This window comes from Urocitellus parryii, chromosome 5 (genome assembly GCF_045843805.1).
Source record: "Urocitellus parryii isolate mUroPar1 chromosome 5, mUroPar1.hap1, whole genome shotgun sequence".
NCBI classification, from domain to species: Eukaryota; Metazoa; Chordata; class Mammalia; order Rodentia; family Sciuridae; genus Urocitellus; species Urocitellus parryii.
In genome coordinates, this window is record NC_135535.1 from 141,760,975 (window position 1) to 141,782,754 (window position 21,780).

The window sequence follows — 21,780 nt, forward strand, 5'->3', positions numbered from 1 at the left end:
ACACATATATGTATATAATATATACACATATATTTACATATTACATTGTTCTGATTTGTGTTTAGTTCTCAGTTTGCCATAGAAAAAACCTTTGTATTTTTATATTATGTTACACCTCAGATGGTGAGAACTGATTTATGTGACAACTTCTTCTATAAGGCCAGATTTCATATTGGATGTTACTTTTTAAATTTTTTAGAATTGTGCTTTTATATTCCAGAAATATTCCTGTATTATCTAATTTGTAATCATCCCCAATTCTGTTGGTATTGACATTCAATAAAAACATACAAAAAGAAAGGCCTAATAATGTTCTACAAAAACTTAGCAACAAAATATGTATTATTTATATGATCAACACTGATTTTCTTTTATATCCTTGAAACTAGACACTAAGAAAACTTTTTGTAGATTTTTGTGACAAACTTATTTTATTTTTACCGTGCAAATATTCCCCCCATATTTCTTCAATTTTCTCCCAAATATCTCTCTCCAATTTTAAATATTTGATGAGCTACACGTTAAACACCTGATCTTTTCTTTTTCTTTTTCTTTTCTTCCTCTTCTTTACAAAAGAAATCATGTCTCTGCTCAAAGAGAGATCTTCAGGATGCTTTCCCCATGGTGACTATTTTGGGTAAAAATATCTCTTTAGAAAATACCATGCCAATTATGTTATCAGCAAAACAGCCTTTTACAATGGTGACAGTACAGACCAATAGCAGAAAACTTACAAGCTTGGGGAAAATCTGCATTTGTGGAAAAATGAGTCTGTGCTTCATTTTTATCTTAAAAACAAATAATGATAACATTTTTATGGGATTCATTGGTATATAACAGAATTTTAAATTTCTGTTTGTTATACCTGACCTTTAGTTATCAGAGAAAAGGTAAGCAAGTTTCAATCTGCTATTGGGAAAACTTTCTGAAAACTTTATTTTGCTTAAGTCATTTGAAAAGAAACAAAAATATTATCTTAAACATGTATAGAATTAAATAGATTGTTTTTTTTAAAAGTACAATAAATAAAAATTATCTTTACATGAATTAAGCATCCTGATGATGGGAATAGTTCAATTTCTCTAAGATGAAACAACTGACACTATAAAAATCAGACTAGCATTCTTCCCTGAAGTCATGAGCCCCCTGTGGGTCACTCCTTCACAGAGGCTGAAGTAAGCCTCAAGTGATAGCCTTATGTTAAAATAAAGTGAGGGAGGAGTTGAGTGCCTGGAAACGTGAAGAAATTAAGAGGCTTGAATTCCAGAGAGAACAAGGCTTATATAATGAATATCTTATCTTTGTAGGTGATATATTTGGATCCAGTTGTTTCCATTGATTTTTTTCCATCAAAAACTAATAATAATAATCCAAACAAATGATTGCAAACTGAATTCAGAGTAGCCAACTCAGAATCCAGGAATGTTTACAATTAGCCATTATCAAACATTGTTCTGAGACAGAAGACAAGGCCATTTGAATTTCCTTCTAGGGAGAAACCAAAGGGCAGTAAACACTAACTTTTCTTTTCTTTGCTCCAAACCATTAATAAGTAAATATTTTGTCTACTCTTGATTTTTTAATTGTCCAATTCTACCAAACCATTTTGGTAGACAAGGATGATTTAGAGTGAGAGAGCCTTTGTTTTTTTCACCCGATTCAGAAGTTGTTTTGGTATCACTGATCTGTTTACATCACTCTTAGTTTTTTTGTTTGTTTGTTTGTTTTGTTTTGTTTTCCCATCTGTTTGCCTATCGTGATGAATTCATCACCATGGTTAGCATCATTTCCCTAGATTTTTTTTTTTGTAAGCAGATTTCTAGATTCTATCACACAACAGTGTGACAAAATAGCATTTCAAAATACAAAATGATCCCCTCCCCACTCTAGGTTCCCTATGATTTTTGGTGTTCCTTGGTTCTTTTGAATGTTCCTAGAGCGGGGAAAAATCATCATATAGCAAAAAGGTGCAAAAAGAAAAGCAGACAGTCCAAGGAAAGATTTTGATATTTTGAATTCCCTTTCTCCAAAGAAAACTTGGTTCTAAGTAAAATTTTAACTCTCTGAAATTGATGTTTCCTACTCCTTAAATAGATACAGTGTAAGTAGATACAAAGAGGAAGAAATAAGTATAATACTGTGAACTCCTGAGAAAAAGGAAATCCAGATCCTAAGGAAACTCTCCAGACAGCTTAAGGGTATGTAAGAATGGAGGTGGCTTATGGTGTCCTTTCTAGATTATTTTAGAAGTGGCAGCAATAATTCTAGGAAGAAATGTTGTCAGTGCACATGCCAGCAGATGAACCTAGGTAAAGTGAAAAGAGGAAAGAGCTAATCCTTGTATCCCACTCTATTATTTCAGAATAATCCTGAAATCATCTAAAAAAAAGAAAAAGAAAAAGAAGTTCAAACATGCAGATGTTATGGTCAAGGACATTAACCCACAGGAGTGATGCACTTGTTATAATTCAGTATTGATAAAACCTTCTATACTTTCATATGGATATTTTATTCTTTAAGTGAACTCATTGCATGTCTTCTTTTTTAAAAATCAATTCTAAAAAGCCCAAGAAGGCAATGACTTCTTCTTTCATCATATATAAATTTATAGTGCCCTAAAAAATGAGAATTATAGAAAAGTTGCCATTGACTGCTTACCTTAGAACCAAGATACATATGCTCTTCTACTGGAATTGCCCTTCAAGAACTGTAGTCATCCTGAGAAACTAACTTTCTCTTATTGTAGGAAAAAATGTATTTGCACATTTCTAGAGCTAGTAAGAAGTAATGAATACAAAATCCCTAGTAATGAATCATAATTAAACCCTACTAAACAGATCACCTTAAAAACTTTATGGACTGTAACTGTAGATACCAAAATAGAACAAATTAAAACCTCAATTCCATCTGACTCTGAAGCTTTCTTTATCCCAGACTCTTGAATTTCTGAATAATAGTGTAATTAGTTCTGGGACCTAAGAACACTTAAATATCCAGACTCTATTTTTTTCACTTTTTACTTTATTTTTTAATGAAAAAAATCTGAAGTAAGTTAATATCCATGGTGCTGTGGAATTTGAACTGAACTGTTTTCTAGTTAGATTAGAATTCGACTAAAGTGATACTACTAATACAGACTCAGAAACTAGTCTTTTAATGCATATTGAGTACCTCTTTCAAATTTATCTTTCAAAGGTTAAAAAAAACATGGCAATTTATCAAGTCTTCATAAATACTTTACATAAAAAATATAGCCTATATGCTTGGTTGGCAACATTATGGTTACTATGGTTTACTGACCAAAATATAATAGGTATCATATAAGAATTAGTAGTTACATGTAGAGAGAAAGTAGGCCACTAGAAGTCTCCACAATCCTTACCTTTATAATCACTGTGACAGTAGCAATACCAGGAGGCATTGTTCCATAAATATCAAAGGCCTCCACCAGAAAAGTGATACTTGCTTCCTGGTCTCGAAATGCCTCATAATCCAAACTCCTCAAAAGGGACAGCTCTCCTGTAAATGGATGTAGTGCAAAAAAGTGCTTCACTTCAGGGCTTCTTATCCGATATGACACATTTGCTCCAAGGTCAACATCTTTGGCCTGTAACAAGTTAAGTAAAAGAATGTTTTGTTTTGTTTAATCAGTGGTATTGCCAAAATAGAGGCAAGCAGAATTGATGATAGTCATGTGTCAGTGTCTGGGACAGCAAGAGTTTAATGATGACCAAAAGACATGTCTGCAAAGGCAGGTAATTTGTTAAGTAATTTATCATTTATCAGGGAAAGGAAGAGGTAGAGTTGGGACAAAGAGAGAGAGGGAAAAGAAGAGTTAGAGTTGGGAAAGAGAGAGAGAGAGAGAGAGAGAGAGAGAGAGAGAGAGAGAGAGAGAGCTATCTATGGGATTTTACTGTTGATTTTAAGACTATATCTACTTTATTTGGAAGACCACTTGTTAAATGAATCATAGCAAAGTAAAGAAATAAATCATGTCATAAATCATTGTTTTCTGCTTGTTTAATAATCATGAAACTGTTATAAATAAAAGTAATTATTGGGTAACTTTCATAAACATAATAGAACACTCACTGTAAGAAAATGAAGGACATAAAAGGAGAAATTTGTTCTCACTGAAATCTTATAATACATTCCTGAAGATCATTCCTTTATAACTTCTTTCCTCTAACCAGTCTCTAGTGGATAGTTATTAGGTACAATGTACTATGGAAAAAGCCAAGATGAATCAACCCAAAAACCCTGCACTCTAGGTTATGGCCTCAAAGAAGAAATAATTATACAAGTACACAAATAGAAGGAAAAAAAAACCATGTTATCTGAAAAGCACACAGAATTGGAATTTAGATGAAAAGATAGGATTTTTGTTGAAGTGGGACAGCTATTTCATTCAGTAGAATAGACTGGGAAAAGCACCTAAGTTAGAGGAAATAAAACAGCAAGAACAAAAATTGGGATAGTTCGAGTTTGTTGAATGTACATTCGTTAATGAAAGCACCTTCTTTTAAGTTTCAGTCTTGTTTTCCTCTAATTACTGGCATCACAACTATAAAGTTATTGTCAAAGCACAGATATTTCCGTGTCATATTCCTGCCTACAATTCTCAATATTCATTTCAGTTTGCATTAACCACTTTGTTATTTAAAGTTAGATTACTGTGACAAAGTACCTGAGAAAATCAATTTATAAAGGGGGAAAAGTTATTTTTACTCATATGGTTTCTGTCCTGGGTCACATTTCTATTACTTTGGGCCTATGGCAGCACAGTACATTATGGTGGTAACTCCTGACAGAAGAGGCCTATTTGCCTCATGGCAGCCAGGAAGCAAAGTGAGACAGAGAGGGTATGGTTTCTCAATATCCCCTTTAAGGGCACATCCTCAGTAACCTCACTTTCTCCCCCTAGGCTTCACCTCCTAAAGATTCCACATTTTCCCAACAGTGCTATAAGTTAAGGACCAAACTCAAGATATATGGGCCTTATGAGGGCATTCAACATCCAAGTTATGGGAGCGCCAATCCCCTTAACATGATGAGATAGACCACCACATTTTCTAGTTCTTTGGCCCCTCAAACTTCACCCTGTCCTCCAGGATTTTGAGAAGATTTTTTCCCATCACCTTAAATAATCTTTTTTTCTCTCTTTGTTTAGAGACTCTGACTTGCTCCTGAGTTAACAATTTAGAAATAACTTTCATGAGAAAATGTTCTTTTGATGCTCAAGCATAGTTTCGGATTTCCACCTCTGATTTTGTCAGCCACTGGTCTTAAGAATCACTATTTTAATTACCAATCTACTTGTCTTTTTAGTAAACCAGACTGAAAATATCAGAAAAGCAGCAACTCTGTCTTGTTAACTTATTCTTGTATTCTTGATGTCTTCAAGAGAAATTGGCATACAATTAGACACTGAAGATATGTGCTTGTTGAATGAAAGGATGGTTGAATAGATGCATGGAGGATAAAATAGAGAGATAATGGTTTTCTATCTGGTCAGTATGTGCCTTAATTAGATTCCTTAATGTTTATTGAATAGTGAAATCTTTGTTGAGTTGAATTATGGAAGAAATACAGATTCTTGAAAAGCATTCTATCAAAATTCAAGTTATTCTTAGCAGGAGGAATGAATGATTACAGTATTTCAAAATGCACTACATAGATCTCCTATATAAATTAACTGGTTGCTAAAAATGCATATTAATGGGTCAATCTGACCTACTGAACCAAAATGTTCAGTTTCTGGGAATGTTACAGTGAAGGTCTTAAACGAGATTTGGATATAGAGATGAAATTTTTAAAAAGTAAGTTAGAGCTTTAGAAGATGCTTGTTGAACACGTAAAGTGAAAAAGAAAGTACAGTATGATGGATGTAACAATATCTGCAAAATACAGGAGAAGCACACAGGTATATCTGTGTATACATATATGTACATACCTGCATACATGCATATTTGTCCTAGGACAAAGATTACTGTGAAAAATTCACACAACAATTGAATATTGAATATTTAAGTAATAATATTTTTTTCTTTATGTTTTCCAGTGTTACACAAATATACAGCTTAACTTTGTAAATTAAAAAAAAATCTGTTAGAAAGTATATTTTTTCTTACAAATTTGCCTTTTTTCCCATTAATTCTGCATGATCTCCCAATGAGAGGTTGTCACAGAAAATGCAAAATACAATATTTGATATATACTTGTAATATAATTCCTTCATTTTTATGTGAAACTAAAATGTAAGTGGGTTAATTGTATTTTTGCTGCTGCTGATTTTGGATACATCATCCTAATTGCAAATCTAAGAATTCAGAATTAATCAAACTAATGCTTTTTCCATATACCTCTATTTTAAGAAAGGTGGTCCCAGCTGGCAGATTCTCTTCCACAACAACAGTGTATGTTGAATTGGTGAACACTGGACTATTGTCATCAATATCCAAAACCTTGATGGCCAGTGTTAGAGTCGAATGACGAGGGTGTACTGCTCCATCAGTTGCCACCACGACAAGTTCATAGTAGTCCCTGACTTCTCTGTTAAGCTTCACTGCGGTGTAAATGCTCCCATTGGATGTGATGCGGAAAAGATTATTGAAGTTACCCAAACTGTAGTGCACTTGGCCATTTATTCCAGCATCAGGGTCTGTTGCCTAAAAGAAATCAAAAACAAAGAATTCACACAGTAGCTTCTGGTGTGTTACTGACATATTATGACATTTTCCTAATCAGATATTCTTTTTATCTCAAATGAGAAAATTTAAAAGATAATGAAGATGAAATGCACAGTCCAAAACATGAAAAGGAATATACATAATTTAGTTAGCATACTCATTCAAAATGAACATAACTTACACATTGATAACATCATTAGCATTACAATAAGATATTATGACAGAAAATACATATTATAAAAATAATGAATGTTTCAGGTATTATTTTTAATAGATTTTGAATGCCAAAGTAAGACAAAAATATATTTTTTAATTAAAACAATTTCCTGAGTAATAACTTAAGTGTCTATGTGTTTGCATTCAAATTCTTTTTATATTCATTTTCGTATTTAAATATGTTTTAGCACTATGTGTTTTTACCTCATTTAATTCTCCTGATGTTTTTAGTGAGTAAATTTTTGTCCCATTTTGTAAATGGAAAAATGTGGCTTATGGAATTTAATTGTATTGCCTAGGGTAACACAAGAAATAAATACTTCAGTGACCCAGTTCTTAGTACAATGTCTCATATATAAAACTACTTAATAAATACTTGTGAAATTAATGAATTTATGTTAAATGAATGTATGGAACTGAGATTTGAAACTAAATGCATTCAAAACCCAAGTGAGAATAAAAATCCAGTAATTGTAAAGTATAAATGCAAGGGGCTACTTTAATATTAGAATATAAATATCCATAATCATAGAGAACAGTTGGAACTATGATAAACCTGGTGAAAATATTTAAGTCCTGAAAGGTACGTTGTATCAAAACAATGAGTAAATTTTAGGTAAATATTCTAAAGGAATATTATGAAAATTAGTCTAATTAATATTATGAAAATTAGTCTAATTCAATAAATTGTTTTCTAAACAATGACTTTGCACTATCAAATACTTAACATTTTGTTTTAAACAATTCTTTGCTATTGTTCTTCAAAAAACACTTGATACATCTAGGAAGAGGTGAAATGTTACAGTTGTACTCAAAGCTATCAGCAAGGAAAGGAGGGAAAACAAGATGCTTGAGTGCTTTCTACATCAAGGACACAATAGTCAGGTGATGAACGCAGATCCTGGGATATGGTACAATTCACTTTAAAATGTTTTCTAAATTTTTTTTATTATTAGTTATACATAATTAATAAGTAGAATGTATTTTGACATATTATATATATATGAAGTATAACTTCTTATTTTTCTGGTTGAACATGATATAGAATTACATTGGCTGAGTAAATCATATATGCACATAAGATAGTAGTGTCCAATTTTTTAGCAGTACACATGCAGTTCCACTTTAAGCTTTATAAACAATGGAGAGGGATACATAGTTTTGTCAAATCTTGAGTCTGGTTTGAATTGATAAGTCCAATATGTGAAACATGTTTTTAACTGTGCTTCTTCTACAGGTCACAATACCAGACATATCAACAGTGTTTGTCCCTTAGACTCATCAAAACAAAAGTGCCCTTGGGAGGTCACCCTCTCTTGAGGCTTAATCCTGAAAAAAAGACAGCAGAAGAATCATAGTACTGCCTGAGGAGGAAAGAAATACTATGAAAGAAGAGTGTCTATAGATGCATTTTCTTCTTTTTTTTTAAAGAGAGAGAGAGAGAGAGAGAGAGAGAGAGAGAGAGAGAGAGAGAGAGAATTTCAATGTTTATTTTAGTTTTCGGCAGACACAACGTCTTTGTTTGTATGTGGTGCTGAGGATCGAACCCGGGCTGCACTCATGCCAGGAGAGTGCGCTACTGCTTGAGCCACATCCCCAGCCTGACATTTTCTTCAATTTGTACATTTTGTCTAAACTTTGTCACAAAAATTATTGACAAATTAGTCAAGTTGACCATCTTTGCAGAAAAAACAAAAAAACAGTGTGTACCACTCCCAAAATAAAACTGTGAATTTTATTTTATTTTTCAAATTAACTGAAGATAAATAAATGCTTTAGTAATATAAGTAGGTTTTACTTCATTACTCTAACAATCTTGCAATTTTCAGTAATTTTTCTGTCTCTGAGACACTTTAGGTCACAAAATCAGTCATTTATGCAATCAGTAATTTAAAATGACACTTGCTCGAGTTATTTTTATTCATCCACATAATTGAAGGTTTATTGATAAAATATTTCAATTTAACTACTATGGCTGATGTGTGTGTATGTGTGTGTGACTGTGTGAGTGGGTGTATATTTGGAGGGGAGAGTGTTGTGTATGTGTTCCTCTATAAATATCCAGCTGATATCTCCATTAGGACTCCCAAATATAACTATACACGTTTTACTTGACTTACTATAGCATTACATCCTGATCAACCTATTGTATATTGAAAATGTTGTAAGTAAAAATTCATTTAATACATCTAACCTACTGAACTTCATAGCTTAGCAACACAGTACACAGTAGAGCATTGATTATTTACACTCAAGAAAGCATGCCTAAGTGAGAGCTGTTCCTCTCTTGATGCTGCCCAGCATCTTGAAAGAGTATTATACAACATATTGGTAGCCTTGGAAGAGATCAAAATTAAAATTTTGATGGACAGTTTTTAATCGAAGAATATGAATTGCTTTTGCACTATGGCCAAATTGGAAAAAAAAAAAAAAGACAAATTGAACCATTATACATCAAGGGACTGCCTATATTGGTTTTCTTTTCTTTTTTTTTTTTTCCCCTGTATTGGTTTTCTAGTCTGTATCAGGTACTGTAACAAATTACCAGCTTATCAGCTTCTGCAAAACAAGTTCATTATTTTAAAGGTCTGCAGGTAAGTTAAATATGGGTCTCACCTGGTTAAAATCAAAGTATAAGAAAGACTATGTTCTATGGAGTCTCTAAGGGAAAACTAATTTTCTTACTCAAGTTGTGGACAGAACTCAATTGCTTGAGGTTGTAGGACTGAAATCCCCACTGTTTTAGTGGTTGACATGTGAGGACCAATCCCATCCTTCTAGCTGCCATTCACATCCTGTGACTCCTGGCACACTGCCTCATCTATAAGAGCAGCAGTGGTGGCCAATTCCTCTGGAATTTTTTGAATTGCTCTTCTTCCATCTCATCTCTGACTCGTTCTTCAGTCACCCTATTGCACTTACTGGGCTTACATGATTCAGTAGGCTTACCTTGACAATCCAGGGTAATGTTATCATCTCAAAGTCCTTAGTTTTAATCACACTAGTTGCAAATATATAGCAATCTATACTTTCTGATAAGATGATTTGTTGAGAGAAAATATTCAAACAGATAATTGGTAGGAAGACTGCAAATAAATGTTAGATGGGTCATCCTCACAACAGGCTTTTAAAAATCTTTTTTAAATCTCTTAAATTAGCTCAAGTGTAAGTAATATGTCAAGTACACACACACACACACACACAGGAAGACTGAGCAGATCTACTACCACTGAATTTACTGGACATCTGGTCTTCATGAAAGGAAGTATATATGATTCTTATAGAACAAAAGACTATATATTCTGCAGGAATTTACTGTAAAAATTGTAAGATTACTCAACTATACAACTAATGAAGACAAATGGTCTAAAATGTTCGCAAAATGCAAAGTTATTCCCCTGTCGTTTTTTTTTAATCTCTTGATTAATTGAAGAGTAAAAAAAAAGTATAAGTAAAGTGGCATGGGCTACCTAAGCAAGTTTTTTTCACTTACTTGCTATTATATATGAGTATATAGATGTTAGATGAGATAACAAACACAGAATCCCTTATTATCAGCAGCACTGTCAAGAACTTTGCATCCATGTTTAATATCTAGCCAAGCAGCTCGGCATGTGATGCTATAATGAAACCATTTATCTTCTTAGAAATCAATTAAAAGTTAATTAAAATTGTTAATAAGAAAAATCACACATGTCTTCTCCCCTTGTACTACATCAAAGGAATAAACACGATAGCTGCAACTTTATAATTGTCTGTCCACGGTTAACAGATTTTTGTAATACCTACCTTACTATGAGGCTTGATTTGTGGCTACTTATTTGTAAATGCATATTTCTGGTAAATTGGCTGATAGTCTGTTGACAAATACAGACATTAAAAAATAAAAATAAAGACCTCACTAGACAAAACTTTGAATATTTTCCAGGAAAAAAAAATTGTCAGATCTTAAACAGTAAGGTTAAAAAGTTAGATATATCAAAAACAACCAATTATTTAAGAATGAAATAAAATGAAGTGATTATATGAGACCATTTATTAAGCAAAGGTTTTCTGAACAACTTATGTGCACCAATTTGTTCTCTTGCTGTTTGAAATGGAACACGATATGCTATTGATTTAAGCATTGAATTCATCCCCTTTCTTGCTCATTATTACTTTATAGTGATCTACTATACAATTGTTCCAAGAAGAAGGAGGAGGAGGAGGAGGAGGAGGAGGAGGAGGAGGAGGAGGAGGAGGAAATGGAACCTCAACTCTGGAATTCCCATACTGTGGATTCCAAATCCTGTAGAAATCTAGTAGCATGTCTATATTAGTGAGATGAATTGGGATAAAACCCCAAAGGAGAGCCAGATGCTTGTTCCTCTTCTATTAAGAGGTACCTGGGTAGATAATGTGTTCTGTTTGTCAATGTTTAGTTTCACTTTAAAATACATTTGTACTGGGGCTGCAGTTGTAACTCAGTGGTAGAGCACTTGCCTAGCATATGTGAGGCACTGGGTTTGTTCCTCAGCACCAGATAAAAATAAATACATAAAATAAAGGTATTGTGTCCTTTTACAACTAAAACATATAAATATTTTTGCATTATTCAGATTATTAAAGAAAAATATTTCTCTTTATTTTAACACAATTTAACTAAAAGACTTATGTAGACAAAAGGAAAATATTAAACTATTAAAAAGTTGTGAACTCTTCTGCACCTCTTAATGAATCCAAGGTGAGTTTGAGCAGGAGCTTCCTCTTCTTTGTGCTTCTCCTTGACAGTAAGTAAATTAAGAGGCCATGAACTCCCATTCCCTTCTTACCTCCAAGTGGGAACCATAAAAGACATTGAGTGGAAAGGTCAGGTGAAGTTTGGTAGTGATTTTTGACATTATTAAGGGAAACATATTTCTTAAATTTATTATCTGCCAACATCAAAAAATATGAAATAGTTGTTGACTCTAGTTCTTTAAAGAAGTGAATTTATTCAAGCATGGTATAAAAGGAGAGTAGCAACTAAATGACACAAAATGAGGGTAAGGTTTTCCTCTGTCCACACAAATGTTTCATATTTAATATTGAAGAATGGCAAGTAGACTTATAGACCAAAAGGTAACAAGTTTACTTGAGTTCAAATCACCAAAACATAAGGGAGTAAATAGGTTTCCTCAAACATTTGAGTGCTCCAATAGTTATTCCCTAGGACACCAGAATATAGATGTACAAAATAGTGATTTCTTAAGGGTTTAAGTTCTGATTTTGAAGCACATGTCCTTCCCATACTGACTCAATGGCCTTGAGAGAGTCAATCTCTGTAAACTTTCATCCTTCATCTGAAAAAAATATGGTGGTAATGAGTACTTATGTATCTTCTAAGAGGACTACATATTAACAACATACTTGTGTCATATTAAGCTACCCATAAAAAATGGTATCCATGTTTGCCAGGCATGGTGGTTCATGCATGTAATCCCAATGATTTGAAAGGCTGATTCAGGAGAATTACAAGTTCAAGGCCAGCCTCAGCAACTTAGTAAGACACTCAGCAAATGAGTGAGAGCTGTCTCAAAACAAAAAATAAAAAAAGACTTGGAATGTAGCCCAACATCCTTGGATTCAATCCCCAGTACAGCAAACAAACAAACAACAACAAAAAAAAGAAAAAAAAAAAAACTACCCATCTTTATGTTATTGTGGTTTTCAATATCTACTTGGAATGTATTTTAAAAAGATAAATTCTATTCTATAAATTCATTTCTGAAAGAATATTTTTGGTGGAACAAATTAGCCTGTTTTTATTAGTTTATTTAGACATTTTTGTTTCCTCTGAGTCATTTTTAATCTTGTATAGAAAATTTCTTTAATTCTATTAATATTATTATTGTCAAGATTTTCTGAGAATATTGGTGTATGTCAATTTAAAAAACTCATATGTGAAAGTTCTGTGTCTACACAGTATTTTTAGTGTAAAAAACAAAAACATAAGAAAACTCATGATTTAATTATAAAGAATAAAAACAGAAAATGACTTTAGTTATTACAAGAAAGATAAATATTAAAAATTCATGTATTATTAGATCAGATACATGATAGAGACATTTCAACAAAAAAGTTTATTTGATGATTTTATAGATATCGCCATACTGAGGAATATTTGCTATCTGCTCTGAGAAAAAACAAGACCTGAAAAATGCATTCCATTTGAAAGTAGAAGAAAAGAGATAACTTTAAGTTGCATTTTAAAGTAATTTCATCAAGGTTTGGGAAACAAATGTACCTGTCAGTGGGTGAGTATTTATGGTATTGTCATAAATTGTGAGGTTCTTAAAATCATTACAATAATAACTGAATAAAGCATTAGTGTTATTTAACAGCAAACATTCCCTTGCTTGTTGTCACTACTGCAAGCTGTCTTTCCAAATCTGAAAAAATAAATTCTGCCTACAGAAATCAGTAAATAGTATTTCCACACATAAAAGTTTTGTCAGCTGCCCATATTTTTCTCCAAAGCTATGTCTTTTTAGTGTTCTTAAATTCTTTCTATTCTACCATGGAGAAACTGCAATTAAACTGTCTCTAAGCGCTTAGATATTTCTCTGGATTATGTTCCTGGTTCCACCTCTCTGAGATACTATCCTTCCACCCAGGTTCACTGTCATCCTGTATTTATTTGACTCTATGACATGGTGTAATTGCCTGGTTATCTGCTTGTCTCCTACACTATACTTCAAGCAACTTGAGGACAAGAAAACTGCACTTTTTAACATTGAATTTCTAATACCAAATCTTCAGAGATGTTCAATGAATTTTTGTTTAATAAATGTTTAACGAATGATTTATTTTCGCTTTATTCAAATTTGCAGATTTTACCAGTATCCAAAAAATTACTTAGTATTTATTATGTAATAAATTGCACTTTATCCTAACAAGTCAGAAACAACAGTATAAGCTACCATACTCACTTCCCTTGATATTCACCATGTCCTTTCCCATCTTCCCTTAATAGGCTTCTTTGTAACCTAGACTGAATCTTTCAAAACTGGCTCCAGTTCGGCGAATCTGGGAAGTCTTTTCTTTTTATTCAACCTCTGATCCTTTTTGTACTTATCACAAACAACCTTTTACTGCTATTTATATATGTTGGACAATGTATAAGGTTTTTGTCACTGTGATCAAAATACCTGACACAAACTACTTTAGAGAAGAAAAAGTTTATATTGGGTCATGATTTTAGATGTTTAGTCCATGAACAGCCAACTTTATTGCTGGAGCCTAAGGTGATGCCGAACTTCATGGCGGAAGGGCATGGTAAAAGAAAACTTCATCTCATGAGAGGAAGGAAGCAGAGAGTGAGAGGATCCAGAGACTAAAGAATTATAATTTCCAAGGCATTCCTCCATTCTTGTCCCACCCACCTCCAGTTATTACCCAGTAAGTCTAGTCAATTTACTAACCCATCAAATGGATTAATCCACTGACGAGGTAACAACTCTCATAAGGCGGAAGTGTAATCACTTCACCTCTGAACATTCTTGCATTAACCCAGGAGCTTGTGGGGGACATCTCATATCCAAACAAAAATAGACAACTAAATATTAGCTCTAAAAAGCCACTGCTTATCCATCTATTACATAATGGGAAGTACCATTAGAGAAAAGAATCTGTAAGTAGTTTAGTTTGGTTTGGAAAGTGGGAAGTTGGAGCAAGAATGAAAATATGAAAAATAAGTAAAAGACACAGTAAGAAAATGGAAATAAACTGTCTTCTCAAAAGTGGGTGATATTTAACACATATAAACTGAGGATGTCATAATAAACAAGCACTTTTAAATTGTTACAAGATAACCTGTATATCTCATAATAATAGAATGTAGGTTAACCTCCAATAATTAAAAAGTAAGCATTACAAAAAAGCCATGAAATATTGTAGTAAAAGTCCTTACCTGTTCTTGTGTCATACAATGACAAACATTCTGAGATTATTACTTTGATGTTTCAGAGAAAGGGCAATCTGGTTCATATTCACGCCACAAACAAGCAAAAAAATGTTAAATATCTTTACATTGTTCTGCAGTAGTTCCTTTTTCTCTCAATTATTTTTAACAATGCTGGTAGAAGAAATGAAGACTTTTTTCTGTGATTTTTGTATTTTCTGTTTCTTGGCATTTGATCATTCTGCACTGTTAGTTTAATGTGTGTTTTCCATTTTGTATGATGGTGGAAACTCAGAGGTTGAAATTTTAATTTGTCTTCACACTTTTTTTTACTTCTATTTCTTCAACTTGAGTCTCATCTTTTTCTTATGGGCAAACATGCTGTAATCTCTAAATCTAAGTACATTTTGCCAAACTAACCAGGCTGTCTTGTGTTTGCTTTGTTCTACCATAAAGTTCTTGTATCACTTCATAAGATGTGTATTCTTTAGCCCAAGTGTTATCTAAGAAGCCTCAGAGTAAGGAAAAAGTATTATCTCTGTGTTCCTGAAGCTTACTGTCCATTTCTTTACCAAATGCCTTAATACTATCATCTGTAATTTTTTACAACCTCCAGGACATTGAATTTTTAATGGCCAGGTGGCTTATTTATGTATCTTTTCTTTTGTTTGCATTGATATATAGTAATTACACAATATTTTCTGTAAAAATTTCTTCTAAAACTGTTTCCATTTTCTCTCAACCACCCAATCACATGCAGAAATGAAGAATGTCATTTACTATTGGCTGTTTTTTCTTAAAACTTGTTATTTATTTCCATGTATCAGAAAAAAATTAAAATGATTATATACATTTCCATTTTAGATGAAAATTAAGTGAAAAAAACATCAACAGTTATATTTTCTTCAATTTTGTATCTGTTATTATTCAATTATTTTATTATATTTCATTCGTCAACTAGAATCCTTTAAGATGATCTATTTCTTGTTTGTTTTACAATAAATATAGCACATATGCCTACTTCTTATGGAATTAACAAAACTGTAGTTTAATTTTTTAAAACTCCTTTCTAGAGTTCTACCTTATTAACAATAATAATGTTGAACTTTATTAATAAGGTTGAACTCTAGAAAGGAGTTCATTATTAATCTTTTTCATTATTAATATCTCTCTCTCTCTCTCTCTCTCTCTCTCTCTCTTTCGGCAGTGCTAGGGCTTGAACTCAGGGCCTCAAACATCCTAGCAAGCACATACCACTGAGACACTGCCCCAAGACCATTATTAATCTATTCATATTCACACCACAAACAAGTATTTTTAAAGTATTAATGAGTATTTTTAAAGTTTTTAAATTTGTAAACAAACTCCCAAGAAATTTCATTAACACAGGTATATTGTACTTCTCTGTATGGACATATACATATCTGCCTTTTGTACATAAGAGGAGTAAGAGTTTTTCAGCTATGCAGAAATAACTTTTACCATTTGGTAAATGATATGTTACTGAGGAGAATGCAAGCACTAATTAAGAGAGGTTCCTAACACACTGTTCATAAACATCATCACATAAACATTGTTCCTTCAGTACTCCTTATAGTGGCATCACTTTATGAAATATTGACCATATCGCTAGACAACGTAACTCAGAACATATCCAGAATTATGTTCAATACTCACCACTCTTTCATAATGATGTAAGAGGAAAATACTGTCACTATGGATTGCATTTTATGTGCTAGCACACTTGGCCTAGGCATTTCTATTTATTTATATTGCTTTTTCTGACACAAATAAGTTTGACACAGATGTTTCACTTTAAAGCAAATATTTTAAATAGTTTACTCTATACTTACATCTGATATAATATTGTCCTTATTAGATGTCTCTGAGATCCTATATACTGTTTAGGTTTTAATTTTATTTTTGCGCAGTGTTCTTTGGTATAAAATATAAACATGTCCATGAATTTCCTAGAGAGCCAACAATCATCTATGTCCCACTTCTTGTCTCCTGTTTCTCACAGAGGTTTTTTGTTTCTCTGCTTTTTAAAAATATCACATTGCTTTAAAAATACTAATAAGAAAAATAATAGTTTGTGTCTGTTTTAGAAAAAAATCATAACTGGAAACTTGAAATAATGTGACAGCCAGGCTGGATTCTTTGTGAAATTCTCCATAACTTAATTTCCTTAAGAATATTTATGTATTAGATTAATAAATATGTGTTTAAGACATGAGATATAAATATCATTAGCCATTTAATTAGTGAGAGAAAAAAGTTTCATAATTCCTGAATACTATCAATAATCCTTTTATTAGATATATGCTCACATTCTTTCCCAAATGACAACCATAAAATTAAAATGGCTTGATAAATTTTATACATAAACTTATCTTCACCTACCTGGATAAAACTTCTGAGCCAGAGCAGGATATAGATTAGGATCCCTTAGTTTTATGTTACCATCACTCATTCCTTGAGCAAAGCCTAAACTATGGTAATCTTCAGCTGTGTTCCAATACCTTCATCTGGGATGTTGCCAAACAGGTGTTATGGTTTAGATAGGAGGTGTCCCAGAAAGCTTATTAAAGCCATAGCCTAATCAGTGGGTTAATCCCCTGGTAGGGATTAACTGGGTGGTAACTATAGGCAGGCAGCATGTGGCTGGAGGAGGGAAGTCATTGGGAGCATGACTTTGGGTACATAATTTATCCATGGTGAAGGGAGTTGTTTTCTGACTCCTGGTAATGTCCTTCGCTGCTTTCCTCAAACATACCTTTCTGCCATGATGTTCTGCGTCACTTAACTTCCCCAGGAATGTAGTTCACCATTTATAGACTGAGACTTCTGAAATCATGAGCTCCCAAATAAACTTTTCTTTCTCTACCTTGTTCTTTTCAGGTCTTTCACTCGGTCACAGAGGCGAAAAAGCTGACTGAAACAATGGGCTTATTTAAAACTGTGTGTTCTACATTCACAACTTTGCCAACAATTGACTGAGGTAAAGAAGGATCACATTTTCTACTATCTTCTTTAACCTATCCATTGGCATTAGGGAAACAAATAATTGGAAGAAATGATTAATCTTCCCTTATTATTCCCCAGTACTGCATTCAAGGGTAGAGGAAAAGAGCTAGGATGTATGAAATTTGAATGTACTTTTTGAATCAGAAATCACAATTCAGTTCTGTTATGCTCCTCCTTTTCTAGTCACCTTCCTTCCAACATATCTTCCTCTAAGCGACTTTATTGTGCAAAAATCATAACTGATTTATGATATATATATATTATATATACATATATATATACTAATATGTGTATACTAATATATGTGTTACTAACATATATATATATATATATATATATATAATTTTTTAAGTTGTAGGATTATACAGACTCAGATATTTGATCAACATCCTGAAGCTTTTCTGTTAACTGAGAAATAAACCATGCTAAAAATTTTAAAAAATGGAGGAAAAATTCAACTGGAAATACATTTTGTTTTATTTTCAGCATCTAGTCAATAAGAAGAACATTTTAATGTCCACTGGGCAAATAAAAATCTTCCCTGAGCATAATGAGATTCAGTCTATGAAATGGTATGTTTATGGAACATTATTGCTCCAATGGAAGAGTCTAGTCAGTAGGATTGAATGACATAGAAGAACTGAAGTCTGGAATAAAAGCAAAAGATAGAAATGGTGAGATTGTTTAAAGTGCATTACTCTGAGAAACTGAAACTCTATAATCTGTCTACCAAGAATCTTTGCAGATAATAAAGAAGAAAGTTATTGACTTATTAAAGTCTGAAGAATCTAAATGGAGATCCAAGCCACCACCCAACATGACAAGTGTGAGCCACTTTGATTTGGACTTCCCAGAGGAGACATTCCTCCTGCTACTTTCATAAAGACTGATTGCTTTTGACAGAAATCTGTCTGTGCAGACTTAGATGAGTATGATCCCGAGGAGTCATAAAACCATTAGAAAAGAATGTGGGCTCAGAGGAGCTGCTCATAAAAATGTTCAGATAGAAGGAAGAAGACAGTGAAAAAGAGGATATATTTGCTACATATCCACATTGTGAATTATGACACACATAGGGAATATTTCCGGTCCTGGGTTTCAGAAATCCCAATGAAGTAATCTTTCTGAGATATCATAAACTAAATAGTGAGAAAACAGGTCAAAGAAATATTGCCTGTTTCATTTATTTATTTTGCAGACTGCACTTAGATTTAAAAAAAAAAAGCCTCCCATTTTTGTTCTTGTATAACTTGTAGAAAAGGCTGTATTTTTGTTTTCAGGCTGGGAACTCTGAGAAGCAGTGAGACAGAAATTAATTGCAAGTGCTTCATTGGCATGTGATTTGAAATCAATACCTATGGAAGGCCAAGAGAGCTTGATGGGAGAGGAAAATGTCTGACTGCTACACAGGACCAAATACAGACTTCCACCAAAGGAGTTCTAGAATTTAAATTGCAGGACAGAATTGTTCAAATGGGACCAAAATTGTCAGACATGTAATTTTGAGTGTCTGTTAGAATGTGGACTACACAAATAAGGGTATGAGCCTGAGCAAGGAAGCCTGGTGACCTGAGGTAACCTTAAAATGGCTGGCAGCTGAAGGACATCTGCCTATATCACTCCCTCAAGCTGAGATACTGAGCTGAGCTCTCCAAGTGGAACCTGGGTGGTGCATATCATCTCAGTCTTCATCATAGGTCTGCATCTGCAGTTCCTTTTCATTAGATTGTATACTACTTATTTAACAAAAGATAGCAAATTCTATACATGCAAATGCACACAGAATCATTAAAATATCAATTATTCATTGTTTTCCAATGAAATGACCAGGCTTCTTAGGAGCCCCAAAGTTACAAACGTTTAGGACTTGAATTATTTTAGTCATATTAATATTGATCTGTTTCCTTCTTTCTATCCAGAACAATGCCTCATATTTTCTTGAGGTTTTTTTTCCCCATTTGAGAATACAATCCTAGATAAGGAGAGCTTTACATATTTTTGTCTTTCAGCTCTTATAAACCCCCAGCAAGATAGCTATTATTTTCTAAATTTTGCAGGCAGTGATATTATAGAAAAGCTAAGAAGCTCATACAGATCCCTAGAAATATCAAATAAGAGAACATCGATTCAGAGTTAGGACACTAATATGCTATCTATATGTGACCTTTGTGTAGGGAGGGAGGCTGTTTAACTGGAAGAGTGTTGTGACATATTCTGGCTGCATGATAGGTGAAAGCCCAAAGATAAACAAACAAAAAAAAATGAATAGAAATGATTTAAAATTCACTCTGAAATGGTTTACTTTGCTTAATTATGGAAATTAGGGGTCAAATCACAGAAATAAACACTTTGAAGATTATTATTACATAGCAACTCAGAATTTATATGCATTTGTTTGAAAAGTAAAAAGCTAAATTATAGAAAATTAACAGTGTTTCCCTCATGTTTGCTCTTATTCTGTGGTAAGCTAGTCTAAAATGATGTGGTAGTAGAAAGAAAAATAAATGATTCAGAAAATTCAGTGGAAGTCATGCCATGAAATGATGGGAAATACAGTGTGTAATGTACCCAGGCCTCTGAATTTCACTGTTCACTATGAAACATGGAGGTAATCATTTCAAAATAAATTTATGAACCATCCAACATCTGTACCTATCATCTCCATTCTCCAGCTACTGAAATTGTATGGAACTTTTATCAAAGAATTCCATTCTCTTACCATCCACAGGTAATACTCCTAGAACTATATTGCCTAAGTCATGAGCAATAAAAATTGTCACAGTGCTCTTTATTCTCAATATATGAACTGTAATTTCAGTCATTGATTTTGCCAGCATGTCTTAAGCATGGAATATTTTCCAGGTGCCATGATGAGTACTAGGAATTAGAAGCATAAAATAATTCCCTCAAATATTCACCTAATTGTTCTAAAATGTCATAATTATTTACTTAAAAAAAGGAAACTAAATATGACAAATGGTGTCAATCTTTGCTAAATTTGGTTGCTAAATGACTTCTGTAAATAAAGTTGAATGTAGAGTGCAGATGCTCATGTAGTGCTACATGCCAATTAGACATAATTATGTGTATGTGTATATATACATAGTAACTGATATTTCTTAGTGCCATCTAGTTTAAAAGCTGCTTTTATGTACATTATCTCATTTAATTATCACATCAAAACTGTAAGAAAGTTATTATGATCACTTTCATTTTACTGATGAGAAAATTGGTATTATAAGAATTTAAATAAATTGATCAGTCTGTATAGTTAGTAACTAGCAGAACTACAACTACAATCAGAACAAGTAATCTTTATGGTGGAAAAATCTGGGTTCCATCAATGCAGATAAATTTTGAATAGGCTTTTGAATCTCATATATATTGAAACAGGAAGGAAATCTATTTAAAGAAGCCTTGAAGTAGAGGTACACACTTAATATTAAATATGGTTGAAATCAGAAAATCTGTGCCTAACACACCAAGTTAAAAAAAAAAAAAGAAATCCTGTACTTAAATATATTTGTGAAGGAACAAGCACTGAAAGGATTACACTATTTCTTTATTCTTTTTGCCTTTCCACAAAGTATGTTATAAAAAACAACATTTTCTCAATGGAGCGCTTGCATAAAACCTGGTTGTGAGAATATCACCAAATGAAACTAAATAAATAAAATTAAACTTAATACAGATATATAAATATATCTACATATCATTTAAAGGTTGAGAGTTAAAATGAATTAATTTCTGTCCTTATCCAATCCCACAACACATTGCTCATGACAGCATATCAGTATTTGTGTAATAATTGACATTTATACCTCTGGTATCTATTGAAAGTTCCAAAGGGCAGAAAATGTGGCTTATATAGAACTAGGTTTGTCTCTCCACAAATATCAACTTAATTTTTTGAATAGTGTTATTTTC

The 21,780-nt window shown here is 32.7% G+C and overlaps 1 protein-coding gene across 1 annotated transcript in view; it reads right to left on the minus strand.

Annotated features, from left to right (window-relative positions):
- The window catches only part of LOC144255073 (protocadherin-15-like), a 435,746-nt gene that overhangs the window by 134,827 nt on the left and 279,139 nt on the right, over positions 1-21,780 (minus strand). The window contains 2 exon segments of the mRNA XM_077799104.1: positions 3,383-3,607; positions 6,363-6,668. Coding sequence (XP_077655230.1) covers positions 3,383-3,607; positions 6,363-6,668 — 531 coding nt within the window.